Source organism: Juglans regia, chromosome 7 (genome assembly GCF_001411555.2).
Source record: "Juglans regia cultivar Chandler chromosome 7, Walnut 2.0, whole genome shotgun sequence".
In the NCBI taxonomy this organism is placed as follows: domain Eukaryota; kingdom Viridiplantae; phylum Streptophyta; class Magnoliopsida; order Fagales; family Juglandaceae; genus Juglans; species Juglans regia.
The window spans coordinates 38,162,673-38,179,856 of NC_049907.1; the positions used below are offsets into that span (position 1 = coordinate 38,162,673).

Below are 17,184 nucleotides of genomic sequence, written 5' to 3' on the forward strand. Positions count from 1 at the left end.
GTTAATTACGGCGAATTAACGTGCCGCAAAATCCCAAAATCTTCTGCCGACGCATAAGTTCGCTGCGAATCTGATTTTAATGTAAACGCGCGCGCCAATACCCATATCGATTTTCAGACTTCCCCCCAAATCCCTATTTCCCCCCAAATCCCGATTTCCTTCGTCCCCATTTTGGCCTACGCCAGAGCTCTCTCGCCCCTGTTCGCGCCCGTCGATTCTGGAGCAAAAATTCATCCCAGGCCCCTCATTCCAGACTTGAAGCAGCAGCGGAGTCAGTGCCTCCCCGCGGTCCGTTTCCGAGTGATTGTTTTGGGAGGGCCAGTATCGGCGGTCCAGATCGTCCATCGACACTTGTAAGTGGTTCCCTTTAAGAAATTGCTCTCCCCCTTCATCCTCGCATGAGCTGCTTATTGCAAAAATTATGCATTTTGGATAATACTGATTAAGAGTGTGTCGAACATTGTGGTCAAGTCTTAATGGATTTGTTGATCTCTAGCTTATGCATTCTGGTTTCTAAGTGATAATTTTTTTTTGTTGATCTGTAGCTTATGGATTTTGAGTTCTGATTGGTTTATTCATCAACCCTTCACTGGTGCATTGTTTGTGTTTGTGTTTTAGTCGACTGTCTTTGAAGTTCCAAACTATTATATGTAAACTTTATCTGTTGTAAATTTTATCTTACTATTTCCTACAAATATATTCCCCAACTGAGATATAATTTAATCTCTTGTAAATATGTAAACTATTTCCAGAACTATTTCACCATCAAGAAACGGAATGGGAGAAATATACAAAACCTCCTCCAACTATCATCAAATTTAAAATCACCTCTCAAACTATTATATTAATTTCAGACAATCATACTGCAAACTATTCAAAAATTATAGTGTATTCCCTTTTCCCTCAAATGAAGATATTGCCTTTAGAACGAATAAAGTCAGGGTGATGCTACACCCACTGATAAGTCTCCCCGAACAGCCTATTTCTTTTTTAGACCTCTTAAATATTTTTAAAAGTAAAAATATTATCAAGTCATTAAAAAACACTTCTTTAACTATTAAGCAAAAACAAATACTAATAGATAAGAATCCTCGATAGCACTCATTAAATTAGAACATATTCTCCTAATGCACTCTATTAAATTCCAAAATTGATTTTGGCATTTGAAAAAAAAAAACCCTATATATATTATCTCCCATCTAATCTCCAACAATATTTATAGCACTCATTTCATGGAAAGGTCACCATAGATCATGAAAATCAAACATATAGATCATTGTGAAAAGATGTACTGCCCAAGAAATCTGGGCAAACTTACTTTCTTTGCCCTACATCAAGCGCAAGCTGGGCAACTGCCCAAACTGTAGATGCTATATAAATGTATATATATATATATATAATATATCATATATGAGGGTTTTAGTAGACATCGATGTGACGTCCCGTTCGCAAATCTTCTCTCCATGAGGTTATTCCCTAGAAAGTCATATATACCTAACCATAATGTAATGTGTGTAATTACGTATATACCACCTTCTTTTAGTCTATGATCGATCGGTTCATTATCAACGACCCGGCCCTTGTATAATTTTTAAAAGGGTAATCTATATTTTTCTGGCCTAGCTAGATAGTAGTAGTACTATAAGATCACCGTATGTAATTTCTTACTGATGAGTTTAAATTATATATATTGATCAGCTATATATATATATATGTATGTACATATATAATTGCTTATAAAGTTCATGATCAGAGACAGATCAATCGACATGCATAAACACTTCACAACCTATATATCTAGCTTATTTGGGTTTGAATAGGAACTAGATAATAGATATATAATATATGACATGATTTCACTGTTTAATTAATATTTGATCATTAACATTAAAGTACTCCAAAATCTTGATGAACTACATATAAACTGGTGGAGTAATGGCTAGTGGAGTAGGCGGTGTAATATCGATCGATCTTATTGCTTCGGACAGCATATCAAATCAGAAGTGATTTTTCATGCAAGTAGTACTAGGATATATGATCATGATCAGCAGTACTGAGCTGATCACGTACTTAGACATGAACACATGGGAAAAAAAAAATATATCGATATATATATATATATATATAGTAGTACTTAATATATACTGAAGCCATAGGGAATTTGAGACGTAAGAAAGCTAGATAACTATGCTTGGACTTACGTCATATTATATATATATAATATATTCCGTCTATTCTTCCCATGAATATCCATTTCTGTGCATACACATCCATATATGATGTGTATATATCCATATATGATTAAAGCATATATGATGTGTATATACTGAAGCCATAGGGAATTTTACTGGCTAGCTGGCTTGTGAATTGATTAAAGCATATATGATGTGTATATATGCAAAATATAATGATGACCTATATAAATTTTTGGCCCTGCATGCACAGCAGCAGTTTGTCTTCCCGGCACCACCCATTACAGACCAATAAAAATTACAAAAAAATTATTAGAAAAGTGCCATGGATTACAAGCATACCAAGCTTTAATCAATTCACAAGCCAGCTAGCCAGTACTTATATTGGTGGTTGGGACAATTTTACTCAATTGCTTTCTGCTTAGTGTTGCAGAAAGGAAAAAAATTTGAAAAAAAAAAATCACAGAAAAGCTGAGTAGTACTATTACTGGACCTGCATTATGCATGCTCCCACACCTTTCTCATGAAATCTTCTATGCCATTAATATACATATACATGTATTTCTGGCCTTTCCCTTATACAATATAATAATATATTGTGCTGGATAATGCATTTTGGATTGTTTTAGTATTAAATATCTGAAGCAACTACAAACCCACTACCCTCTCTCACTCTCTCTCTCTCTCTCTCTATATATATATATTTATATATATACACACACACACACAGGACCTAATCACAAAGTTGCATCTGTTGCTTCATATAAGTAAAATGGAAGAGGCAAAGTCATGAGGAAACACGTGGTGCTTGATTTTAGGGTGAAAAAAAAATTGTTATCCCATAAACAAAGAACAAGGAGATTGTATAAAAGTGTTTTGGCCTGTTTAAATCACATATTCTCAGCCTTTGTGCTGAAATTGATGTTTGTGGTCTAATGCTTTAAATATTTGTTTTATGAGATTTATAGTTGAAAATAGTGTTTTTATATTGAAATTTTGAGGGAATCGAGCAATAGATATATATATATATATATATATATCTATTGCTGTAAAACTAATCATGAGACATCATTTTGTAATATTTGAAATGGATCTTGATTATTATTTTCATAATTGTAATCACACGTAAAAACATCCATACCAGTTTTGTTCTTACCATTATCAACTAATTATTATTGGAAAAATAATGTTACATTTTGTCATGATTTATGCAAGCATCTCGTCCTCATTTTGAACATAAAAGTGAAATCCTCCATTAAACGAGGTAATTAAGTATGTAGCTTTAGAACAATAAAAGTCAAATAAAATAAATTTGTACTTTTTACTTGGTGGCTTAATCATATCTTATAGATAGTGAGTCACTAAGTGATTGCATTAATTAATATGAATCTCTTTTGTATTTTGGACTCTAGCAACTCTAGGGATAACCAAAATAGCATGTTTTTGCTTTCTCAAGCTTTTTGGATATTTTGTTTTGATGTTCTTAGCTTTTGGAAAACCAACTAAAATTAACTAATATTTTCTGCCATGAAAATCCTGAGAAGGTGCAACCAACTATAAATCACTTCTTTAACCATACAGGTTCGGCTTCAATGGTTGAGGCAATTTCTAAATAGGCTTGTGTGAATCTTGATATGGATAAGCTTGAAGTTGATGGATGCATGGTAGCAGTTAAATGGTGGCTTTTGTTTTTCTAGTATGTATTTTAAGGGTCAACAAGCCTAGTGGTTTGGGGGTTTTGAACGTCCAACCTTGAATCCTATGGTCCCAAAAGATCAAGGATAGTGCCATTCGACCATAACAAGTGTATGCAACATTTAAATAGTACTTGTCTGATATATGAAAGCCAATGACTTTGTAGATAACATTGCAAAGGAATTTCCTATATATGATCAATTTGGATGAATTTTTCACTCTCATTAAACTTCTTGCTATTACTACATTTTATGGAAATCTACAAAGAAGGTTCTTGGGTACTTGCAAAGCACTGCATGCTTCTATGCTGACGTCTATCCAATGGGACCTTCTACAACCTGTCAAAACAGGGTGGTTTTGCCTGCCAATTCTAGTGCACAAGTCTAGAGCATAAATGTGGGTAGGTATATGTATATATATAGGTATATATATAGAAGAGGAGAAAAAAAGATAGAAAAGATATGAGAAAAGAGAATCACATAAGTCAGCATAAATGTGGGAAGGTATTTAAATATCTATATATATGGTTTTATATGTATATATATATATATATATAGGAGGCGAAAAAAGATAGGAAAGAGAATTTCAATTTGAAATTAGATTAATGGTCCATTAGTGTATTGTAAAAATAAAGTCAAGATCCCTCCACTAACTATATTAGAAAAGTAAAAAAACAGCCACACAAATATACTGGAAAATGATATTATTTACTCCCTTATAATGAGATAAATGTGACATAATTCTTGTCATTTGGGAGTTTTTCATTTTCATTTTCATTTTCATCGATCTTTAATCATATATGGGAGTTTGATTTCATGTAATATTTTGATTAGCAGTCCTAAATGTGCCGTACGAACTTTAACACTTTTATAAGACTGAGATAAATAAATACATATATTTATTTACATGGTTCATACAACATTTATTACTCTAGCTGTCTGTATGAATTACTGATCAGCCAACATTATGTGTTCAAGAAATTAGTTAGGTATAATATGTTTATATATCTCCTGCAAAAAACCTTTTTAATCACCAACATTCTTATTGCACTATTAATATATAGAAATATGCAAATGAAATACTTATGATGCAAACAAATTGATCATCATCAAAAGCATGAAGCACTAACATAAATTTATGGTCGGTTTGATTGATATTTGTTTGGTTGGTAGCTGCTTGTTAGTGCAGATGAACCCTAAATCAAATGTTTATTATACATGCAAGGTAAGTAGGCAATCTAGGAAAACTGTTCCTTTTGTTCAGCTCAAACTTGATATCCTAAAACTGCATCCAACCCAAAATGATCTGTACTTGTAGCACTATTTCCTATTTTTTTAAAATATTTAAAAATAGGAAAAAAATGGTTAAAAAAACAGGAAAAATATAACTAGTGTCTTTGCACTTATCAATTTGAATTCTTCAATTGATCATCAGTACTTGTAGCACTATTTCCCCTTTTCTTAACAATGCAATACTTATTTTAAAAATGATTTTTATTCAAAATGATTTTTATTTTGAATTTTCCAACGTCTAATCTCAAACAAAATTTCAAAATTCTAATATATTTTCAAACATTTTTTTACAACCAATCACGGCCTAAATAAAAAAGTACTCCCCAAAAATGCCATCATGCCTTAATATCTAACAAGTGTAATGCTTTTCTTCCTTCCTCTCGTTTGCTTTTGTCCTTTCTCTATAAGTTTTTTTTGGGTGCTTTAACTCTTTTGTTTATACGTTTTTTTTATAAAAAGAATTGAATTAAAAAAAATCATAGGTTATTGTAATTCACTAGTTGGTTTCGATTTTAAAGGGTTACAAGTCCCTTTTTTTCATCGTGATATTCTCCAATGGTCATCAATTATCAAGTTTATAGCAGTTTTTTCCTTTATTGTATACTTGTTTGGATCTTTTGAACTCCCAGAACTTGAAGTACATATCACCTGTTACTGATAATTGATGACCTTGCCTTTTAAGTACGCGAATTTTTCTCAGCGCTTGGGTGCCTTCTTTTTTTTTTATCAACGCTTATAACTGTCTTCCATGGGGTTGACAATTAAATGCCTTGGGAAGGGGGACGAATTGGGTGGTTTGGCATGGGATCATACTGGTCATGTTTTTTTCACTTAATCTCCTAATTTTTTTGCATTTACATCGTAACAACTTGTAACTAACACACACTAACTGAGTTCGATTGCCTTTCAGTTTTAGGTCCTGCATATTAATCTTGGAGGTTATATATATGTATCTATCAACTTATATGTCATGCTGAGTTTGATAAGTTTCTACTACTTCATCATGATCATGTTAGGTTACAAGACTGTTAAACAAATTACATGATTTTGTTATTTGTGGCATATCATAAATTATTATTAATATGTATTGATATTAAGTTTGAAATCCACATGCATGATCACTTCCTCGTGCTAAATCCTTTGTGAGGTGATTTTTTCTCACCTCATAAATCTCTCTTTACACTTTCTTATTCCATATGTATATAGAACATCGTAATAACCTTTTCCATATCATCGTTCACCGAGACGAATAAAGAATTTGACGAGTCTTGACTTATTTTTAGATGGACAAAAGCTGGATGAATTTGGGTGATAGACTTGTATCACCTGCATATGCTGAAGGGGTTAAAAATTTCCTCACAATGGCACGAAACCATTGTGAGGGGAGTGATCGCATTCGGTGTCCCTGCCGTATATGTTCTAATAACCTCTTCTTGCCTATATTTGAGGTGGAGTCTCACTTGTTCATAAAAGGGATCAATCCAAATTACACACAGTGGATATTTCATGGGGAGGAGGACACACTCCCCATCATTGACGATGACACCGCTCCCGGGGTTGGAGTTGAAGACAACTACATTGATGACATCGACCGTATGTTAGATGACATCCGGGCAGGCACATTCGGAGATGCTCCTGAAGACAACACTACAACGCCAACTCAACCATCAATGCCACATCCCTCCCCAAGCTCAACTTTTGACCAACTACTAGAGGATGCTCGACGTCCTCTATTCGACGGCTGCACTAAATTCTCAAAACTCTCATTCATTGTGAAGTTGTTACATATTAAAACGCTCGGTGGGTGGTCAATCAAGTCTTTCGATATGCTCATAAGCCTTCTGCGGTCTGCCTTTCCTGATGCTAAATTGCCTAGTTCATATGAGGAGGCAAGGTCATTGGAGCGAGGGTTGGATTTCAAGTACCACAAAATACACGCATGCCCCAACGACTGCATTTTATTTTGGAAGGAATATGCTAATCTTAATGAGTGCCCTATATGTAAGGCTTCGCGTTGGATGCCAAATACACATGGGTCACGAGTGATCCCACAAAAAGTGCTTTGGCATTTTCCTTTGAAGCCAAGATTGCAGCATCTCTTTGTGACAGACAAGATAGTATGTGATATGAGATGGCATAAAGAGCAGCGGGTACCCGATGAGGGTAGTATGAGACATCCTGCTGACTCTCAGTCCTGACAGACATTTGATCAAGCCCATTGTTGGTTTGCTAGGGATGCTCGCAATGTTAGGCTCGGTCTAGCAAGCGACGGCTTCAATCCCTTCAACAACCTAGCAAAACCGTATAGCATTTGGCCAGTGATTCTTGTCCCGTATAACTTGCCGCCGTGGTTATGCATGAAAGACCAGTTCTTCATGACATCGCTCATTATCCCTGGCCCAAAATCACCAGAGAATGACATTGATGTGTATTTGTAACCGTTAATTGATGAGTTGCTTGAACTCTGGGAACATGGGGTACCTACATATGATGCTTCCACAAAGGAAATGTTCATGTTGCATGCTGCATTATTGTGGACAATTAATGACTTCCCTGCTTATGGAAATCTTTCTGGGTGGTCAACAAAAGGGAAATTGGCATGTCCTTCTTGCAATGCAAGCACAGATTCTAATTGGTTGAAGTATGGCAGAAAACAGTGTTATATGGGACATCGACGTCTATTACCTGCAGGTCACGTGTGGCGGACAAGAAAAGGGTTGTTCAACGGTAAAGAAGATCATCGCATGCCACCAAATTGGGTTGACGGACATGGTCTCTTAACTCAACTACAAATGCTTGGAGATGTCCAATTTGAAAAATCTTGTAGGAAGAGAAAACGCACTGCAGAACAGTTGAACTGGACAAAGAAAAGCATATTCTTCAAACTACCTTATTGGTCAATGTTGCGGCTTCGACATAATCTAGATGTTATGCATATTGAGAATAACATTTCCGATAGCATATTGGGCACTTTAATGGACATGCCTGGCAAAAAAAAAGATAATATAAACTCTCGGCGTGATATGGAGAACTTGGGCTTCAGAAAAGAATTGCATCTTAAGTCTGAAGGTGGACGTGTTACAATGCCACGTGCATTGTACACATTACATGGAGATGAAAGGCATAAATTATGTGAGTGGCTTGCTGGGGTTAAATTTCCAGATGGGTTTGCCTCCAATGTCACGCATTGTGTATCTGTACGTGATTGCAAAATCACTGGCCTCAAAAGCCATGACCATCATGTTTTCTTGCAACGACTGCTTCCTATTGCTGGTGGGGGGTTCTTAAGGAGTGATATTGCATTGGCGTTGACTGAACTTAGCAGTTTCTTCAAAGAGTTGTGCGCCCGAACCCTAGATGTGAATCGCTTATCCCAGCTTCAACTTGATATCGTCACCATTCTATGCAAATTAGAGATGATATTTCCTCCTTTTTTCGATATTATGGTCCACCTAGCTGTCCATTTACCGGGTGAGGCCATACTCGGAGGTCCAGTTCAATATCGGTGGATGTATCCGTTCGAAAGGTATCTCGGAAAATTCAAGCGGTATGTTAAGAATAAAGCTCGTCCAGAAGGTTCAATAGCGGAAGCCTACATTCACATCGAGTGTTTGACATTTTGCTCCATGTATCTCCAAGATGTTGAGACGAAGTTTAATCGAGCGGACCGCAACATTGATGGTGGAGAAGATGGTACGATAGATGGTTTCAAAGTTTTCAACCAAAGACTTCGTCCATTGGGTATAGCTCGTAATGTGCAATTACAAGATAAACTCCGCACCTCGGCCATATGGTATGTGCTGAACAACTGTATCGAGATTGGACCTTATCTCGAGTAAGCAATCATGACTTCCTTTGTGCTTTTCCGCAATGACCTACTACTATCTTGTAGACTTTACGTAACTGGGGTTAATATTGATTGGCCGATTGTGTTCTCCAAATGCAGGGAGCACTATGACAAATGTAGGGAGTCAAACCCAAATTCTGTTGATCGCACGCATCAAAATGAGTTTCCAAGTTGGTTCAAGCAACGTGTAAGTTAGCAATGGCGTATATTCTATCTACTTAACATTAACCCGACCTTGCTTTTGAGTATGTATTTCAAAGTATAAGTTCAAAACTTAGCCCGATCGATATGTGTAGGTTCAAGACCAACGTACAGGAAACCCACCACGAGTGTCTGCTGATTTGTATGCGTTAGCTTGTGGTCCAGACCCTTGGGTTGCATCATATGCTGCCTGCATTATAAATGGTAAACGGTTCCATACGAAGCAGCTTGAACTTCGCCGACGATCACAAAATTCAGGGGTGTTGGTAACTGGTGACGAAGATACTAATAACGTAGACTTTTATGGTGTTCTTAATGATGTTGTGGAGTTACACTACATGGGAGGTCGTCGAGTGTACTTGTTCAGTTGTGATTGGTTTGATGTTGGTGATAAGAAGCGTGGGGTACGAGTAGACGATCATATAACTAGTGTCAACATGGACAGAACTTGGTACAAGAACGAACCATTTGTGTTGGCATGCCAGGCTTCCCAGTGTTTTTACATTAGAGATATAAGGTCGAAGGGAAACTGGTATGTTGTGCAGAAGTATAATAATAGGAATGTGTATGACATTCCAGCAGTGCCAAGGGTTCCAGATGATATTGATGATGAATCAAGTGAGGATGATGTATATCAAGAAAATGAGCCATCATTTGATTATCCACTTTTACATTGTGATGCATATCCAGTATCAACTCCACTTAGTAGGACTGATATAGAACCTATCCACATTGATGCACGAGGCCATATGGCGGTTGGTGGTGAATGCATCAATTCAACAGACTTTATTGATGATGGAATGGTTCCATCTTGTTCCGGAGATGGTTATGGTGATTGGGAATATTCGGATGAAGATGACCTATCCACCGATGAAGAATCGGAGTCAGAATAGGCATCTGCCAACCATTGGAAACCAGGTGAACACCGCATCATCAAAAAGAGTCAACCTTCATGGTTGATTGGTGAATTATTAAGTAAAAAAATAAATTAGAAAAGTTCAAAATATCTAATTGTAACAAGGAATAGTATTTTCCTTGTCAATTGATTATTGAAATGTTCTGCACCTCAGTTGTGAGATATAGTTTCTCATGGTTGATTGGTGACCTTTTCAAGTTATAATGCACTTGCCGATTGTGATATGTGTACAGTTTGGGTTTTACTGATAAAAAAAGCCTAATATCTAATTGGATATTAGAATGAACTCTCTGAAATTCTATTGCAAATACAATTGGATGCATCTCATCTGTCTGTCTATTACTGAAGAGGTAAAGAATGTTCTGCTGTTGTTTATGACCTTTCACTGGACAGAGTTCGTACCATTTTCTGTTTTTAATTACTGCATTTGTTAAAGCGTTGTGTATCAAATATAATATTATTTACATTGAATTTTCTGATTATAAAGAATTAAAGGTGCAATGAGAGTACCCAAGTTAAGCAGTATTGCATTTTTTAATGTTCTAATATATATAAATGGTTTTTTTATACGTTAGTAACTGTTTATTATTCCATTATCAGCATTTGCCTTGAATCCTTCTCATGTGATAGTGATCCTTCGACAGTATTATATACATATTGCATTTCTGTACCTATCTTCTCTTGAGTTAGTATTCATATATATGGTTGTCGTGGTTATGTTTCCTCTAAATAATTTCATGTAATTAACGTTTGCTATTGTTTAATCTCAGGTGGACGTAAATAGGAGACATTTGGTTTGAGTGTTCAAGGGAAAATCCATATTAATCTCATCTCAACCCATGGAGTTAACGAGGAGCATAAACGGTCCTTGTAGATCCTTGCCTAGTGTACGAGGAGCCCGTCCCCGGAAATATGTGCCGTATAGATGTAGTGCACGTAGGCCACGTGGAGTCCGCATTGGAGACGCTAGTTCAGATGATGAAACGCAACCTCCAAGCCATCCATTGGAGACTCCTTGTGCGAACCCATGCCTAGAGACCGAGGCAAACAGAGAACCCTCCCCGAGGGGAGAACCGGATTCTGTTCAACATATTCAGATCGGTCTAGTTGACAATGATGCACAAGGTGATTTAAGGATACTATATCATTGTCATCTACACTTGCTTTAAACAAATGAGACCCCTAACGCACCCTTATTGTTTTCATGTTATACAGGTGAGGATGTCTCGTCTGTGCCTGGAGATCAGCAAGCACAGACAAGACGTGGTCGCGGGCCAGCGAAGTGTACTGAATTTGAAAAACTACGTAAGCATGGGAAAGTGCTGTTGAAGATAAATTGTGGAGAAACAGCACCATGTTGCGAGAATGCGAACATGTTTACAACACGTTTAAGCTGGATCATTAAACATCACTGCAACATGAGTTACCCAAGATGGAGTGATGTACCCCAAGAGCATAAAGATGAATTGATCGATCGTGTTCGGGTAAGACTTTTATACACTTTGATGTTGATCATTAAAGATTTATACCATATCTAATTAACGCCATATCACCCTAAATTTTAATGGGCTATGTAGGGTGATTTTGAATTGGATTGGGACTTAGAGAACCATCAATTGGCTGTGACTAAACAGCTTCGTAAGCGCTTTAATGCCTTCCACCACCAACTGCATCAGATATATATGTCATATGGCAGCCATGACGAGGCATTGGCGACTGGGACTAGTTTGGTCACCCCCCTAGTATGGTTTAAGCTATGTGAACCATTGTTTTTAATTTCGTACCGTACCGGCCGGTACGGCCGAAATTTTTCGTTTCGGCCGTCCGGCCGGTACAGGTACTAGATATATACCGTACCGGCCAAAATACCGGCCGTTTCGGCCTAAATTTCGGCCTGTACCGGCCTATATTTCGTCCGGTACCGGCCGATATTTCGGCCTGTGTTTTTTTTTTTTCGTTTTTTCAAACTACAAGTTTATTTTTTGACCCCCAATTTTGGATTAGACTATTTATAATTTATATGTATGTATGTATTTATATATAATTTATTCATATATAAACTATTATTTTAGAATATAATTGTTATATATATTTATATATATAATTTATTCATATATCGACTATCCCGAAACGGTACACGAAACGGTACCGGTACCGAAATATTTCGTTCCAGTGTCTTGACCGGTACGCCATCCGGTACGGTATTCAAAACATTGATGTGAACGATGGGGTAGTGAGGCCTTCCAGGTATGCATTCTGCATGTTCAATCCAAACCCTCGCGTTGGATGAGATATTTATTACTCTATTTACATTTGATTAAAATGATGGTTTTTCATGACAGAAAATAGCAAGTCAAAATCGGGACAATAGAAGGATGCTGAAAATTAACCATACAACTGGTCGGAAATCCTTTGTGAGGATGCTAGAACAAAAGGTATAAAATTTGAAAGCTCATATCATGCCAATCATGGCAACCACACACTAACATAATGTTTAATATAGGACGTAGATTTTCGCGAAATATATATATATATATATATATATCCCCATGCTTTCTCTGATATATGATTGCATTTGCATTTTGTTTAGCATTTGTTTGGTTAGTCATGTTATTAGTGATTAAGCTATACATGCCATATGTAATATAGTATTGATTGAATATGTTACATGCACACTTACCACACACATGTAGCGTGCTGAAAATGCAAATTTGGTGGACTTCTACAAGGAAACCCACTGGTCCAAGAAGAAAGAAAAATTTGTTACACCTGCCACCGAAGACATTTATGTGAGTATATTCTACCTTGATATTTTGTATGTTAAATGCAATGATGGTTCAATTTATTTGACTACTATCTTAAAAATGCATTATTAGGACATAAAAGTCCATAATCGGTTCATTATGTCCAATTGCAGAAGGATATGGTAGGAAAGCTGGATAATCTAGAACCAGCTAAACGAACTGACGAAGCAGCTGCGGGTGTCTTTAGAGAGGTGCTTGGGCATCGACCGGGATATGCAAGAGGCTTGGGAGAGATGGTGATCCCCGAGTCTACAAGACAGCGGTCATTAGCACGAGAGAAAGAGTATATTGCTTTGATTGAAAAACATAAAAAAGAGGCTGAAGCATCCAAGAGTGAGATGGAGTCAATGAAGGCAAACATGGAGGTTATGATGGAGAAACAAAATGAAACCGATCGTATGTTGAGGGCCATCTTAGCTGCGAACCCGTCCCTCAGTGAGTCTCTTGAGGAGATTTTTTGTGGGAAAATATGGGAAGGTTTTTTGTAGTATTTTGTGGTGCATTTTTGGACATTGATGGTGGATTGACAAGCATTATATATATAGAATATCTATCCAATGGGAGGTTATATATATATATATATATATATATATTTTGTGGGAGCAAGCTGGGTTGGGAAAGCACATGTTTTGGCACATTAGATAGGTATGATAATATCAAGTGCAAATTATCAGATGATGTTAGGCCTCATTGAACATGAGTCAAACATGTAAGTAAATAACTTGCCACCGCCTTCACTATACATATCGATTGGGTGTATACGAATGCTGAACAACATTTGGTTGCTTGTTGTACAGGCTAATTCATACCATATTGTATGTACATGGATGTGAATGGGAGGGGTCGGCCTACGCCAGAGCCTAAGACGTGTCCTAGAATTTTGTAATCCTCTTCAACTTATATGTTATGTACTGATGGTAAGTGGATAAGTATTTTGTCTAATGCTTGACTGGACAAAAGCATCTTGCCCAAATTCACGGAAGGGCTACAAGTAGGTGATGTCTTCATTCCCCTATGCGATTTACTTCTACTATGGTTTCTACTTTTTGAATGCGTTTCTTTCTAAACATTATGTACATTGACCATAGTTTGGTTTTGCAAACTGGATTATGCAATTATGGAAAATGAATCATTTTGATGTTCGGTTAGTGTCTTAACTTGATAGACCTTGAGGGGCTGAGTTCATAAAAGTTTAAACTTTTATGATTATTGATTCTTTAACATTTGATTAGCAGTTTGTCTTCCCTATGAAACATCTATTTTGAGTCCTAGGAAACTCAAAACATTTGTTTCAGTTTTTGGGCTCCATGTGCAGATTTTGGCTGCACATTTAAAGGCAAGGTGGTGCCAATTTGTGTTAGCTTGATAACAAGTGTAATATTTGTGTTTTTAAGTTTAAGTTCGTAGAATTATGAGACATCCTTTGGACACCTGTACCTTTTCTATTTTAACCTTCTCTGGGATGAGTATTGATATGTCCATTTGATTGCAAACTTTGTGTACAAAATTATGTTATAGTTTTCAAGAGTTGGGAACTTTATGATGGATGTATAAGTGTGGTGGGTGTCGAACTTAACTTTCTTTATGTTTAATAGGATGTTCGTAGAAGTGATGGAGAAATGGCTTCAAAAGCATGAAGTAACTTCAGATCATACGAGGCTTCTGGACAGGTAAAAAAACACTAAGTGTAGTCTGGTTTCTTGTACAATTTAGTTATGTTGAGTTGTTTTAGAGTAGAGCTTGATAGTTTTTATTACTCTCAGCAGCTTGATAGTTGATCCACCTTCATTGTTAGAAGAAAAGAAATTGTGGAATGAAACATTAGAGGCCAGTTAATTAATGGAATTAAATGGATGAGATGTCTTTCTTTAATCGTCGTACTGACAGAAAAGTAGCTTGTAGATCTGGATTCTAGTTAATTATCATAGATTGGAGGTACAAGTTCTAAGCAATTTAGTATCAAATCATAACTTGCCATTCACATTCATTGATTAATGCAATGGCTCTTAATCGATCCCATTGAGGTAGCTAGAGTCTCTCCCAAATAACAAGTGTCTGTAATTCTAAAAGAAACTGCCACATGCAGACACATTGATGATCATGAAACTGCAACAACAAGATCAGCATGCATATTCAATATCTAAACTCAAATTTGTTTTGAGTTCTAGCTTTTTTTGCAGTCAGTAGTACTAGTGCCGTTGAAACATGATAAAGAGCAGGATTAATTAGCTGGTACTTATAATTTCACTCAAATCTAGGCCTGCATGCATCTAGGGCTTCGCATAAATTTACTTACTGATGATTGAGGGCCGGGGGCGACTAATGACTATATAAAAGCCAACATTATCTTGGGCTTGATGCTCAATATTATTGATCACTCATCCCTAGCTAGCTAGCCTCTTAATTAGCTTCAGCAAACCACCATATATATATATATATATATATATATATATATAACAACAAATTACAAACATGCATATGTTTTGAGCTACTGATCATAAATATGGAAAACGCTATAAATATGTTTTGATAATTCTATGATTGGGAAGGTGGAAAGTTAGGCGAAGGAAAACTTCATAGAAAGAAATTATTTTTCGAAATGAATCAGAACAAGTGCAAGAATTTCCAGAACAGCAGTGAGAGATTAGGTTCACAAAGATTCAAAACAAATAAAAAAACTGAAAAAAAAAACAAAAAAACATGCAGCTTGTGATCAGTAGAGAACGAATGTCGTGTTTAGCTGAAATATCTATATATCTAGCTGCTAGAGCTAATACTTTGAAGTTCCAAAGTCAACATGAGCTAGCCATATATACATTTGATACCAGTTTATTTTTTATGCATGTGGTATATGCAAATATAATGTACCACATGATCTAATACAGATCATGTGGATCTTGAATACATATATATACTTCCATTTTAATACCTTTGTTAATTAGATTAACAATAAAATCCACTATTAGGTAGCTAGCTAGGTAGAAAAGAAATCATGGTTCATGTACATGATTTCTTTTCCTCTTTTGGTTTTCAATTGTATTAATAGGTTTTACATAATTTCTACCAAGAAATCGTGAGTTTTATGTATTTATATAGAACTATATGAAGTAGAAGGCAGTGTACTCCACTGCAGATTTCCTATTAATTGCCCCATTATTTGTTCATGTACACCATTTGTTTTTATATTAATAGCAGATTTTCATTTTATGGATATTTCTTTTGTGCAACGAATGTAGAAGGCAGTGTAAAAATTTGCGGCGATAACCCTATTCTTTGCATTTTCATCGATCTTTGCCCCTCAATATACAAGTCATCGCAAATCATCAACGATCGATATCTCAAAGTTGCGGATGAACACCACCCAAGCAAGCATATTTTTTATATTTGTTTATACTTGTATCACTTGGATTGTGGATGTTTGATCTGTACTTTAAAGTTGTAAGAGACATGCATTAGCTGCTCCCATTTGTAAGACTTTATTGCCTTCCATTAATGCACCATATGCCAGTTTATAGTAACCTTAAAGGGTATGATGTATTGCTGATGTATTGGATGAGAATTTGAATTTATATTAATGTACAACATTTTATGCATACAAGACTTGGATTAAAGTACTATTTGGTAATGTTGTGAATCAGTTGGAGCAGGGAATTAGGTACCCACTACAAATTTTGCATTCTGTACGTATACTGCATAATTTAGGATCAAAAAACTATTTTCGGCGATTTCAAATTCGCCGCTATTGACATTTTCAAATGTTTTTGCGGCGAAAAAACAAGGACGCCAAAGCAATCAGACCAGCGTGTCCCTTTTTGCGGCGATTAAAACTTCGTTGCCGAAAACATAATATTCATTTTGCGGCGAACATAATTGGACGCCAAAAACAAAGTCATATAACGAGGTTTTTGCGGCGCCTTAAAGTCGCCGCAAATAAGCTTGGGGCCGCACTTTGCGGCGAAACAAGTCGCCGCAAATAAGCTTGGGGCCGCGACTTGCGGCGAAATAAGTCGCCGCAAATAAGCTTGGGGCCGCGACTTGCGGCGTGAAGAATATCGCTGCCATAAATTATGAACTATTTACGGCGATTGTTTGGATATTTGCAACAATCTAAACTGCTGCAAATACTTTTTCGCAGCAATAGAAGAGCGAAATATCATCATTATTTACGGCGAAATTAAATTTATTTGCGGGGGAAACAATCGCTGCAAATAAAAATTTGTCGCGACGAATTTTTCAT

The 17,184-nt window shown here is 36.3% G+C and overlaps 1 protein-coding gene across 1 annotated transcript; it reads left to right on the top strand.

Annotated features, from left to right (window-relative positions):
* Positions 1-7,686: 7,686 nt before the first annotated feature.
* On the top strand, positions 7,687-10,120 carry LOC118348940. The gene is made up of 5 exons (XM_035691533.1): positions 7,687-8,668; positions 8,819-9,014; positions 9,126-9,213; positions 9,323-9,722; positions 9,918-10,120. The coding sequence occupies exons 1-5, from the start codon at positions 7,687-7,689 to the stop codon at positions 10,118-10,120; spliced, it is 1,869 nt and encodes a 622-aa protein (XP_035547426.1).
* The last annotated feature ends 7,064 nt before the right edge of the window (positions 10,121-17,184 follow it).

Bases quoted from the DNA above. Each gene is read 5' to 3' on its own strand.
- LOC118348940 (XM_035691533.1), top strand. From the start codon at position 7,687: ATGTTCATGTTGCATGCTGCATTATTGTGGACAATTAATGACTTCCCT. The intron at 8,669-8,818 runs GTCCAGTTCAAT...TGTATCTCCAAG, and splicing joins GGGTGAGGCCATACTCGGAG to ATGTTGAGACGAAGTTTAAT. The intron at 9,723-9,917 runs GTTTTTACATTA...ATGCATATCCAG, and splicing joins GGCATGCCAGGCTTCCCAGT to TATCAACTCCACTTAGTAGG.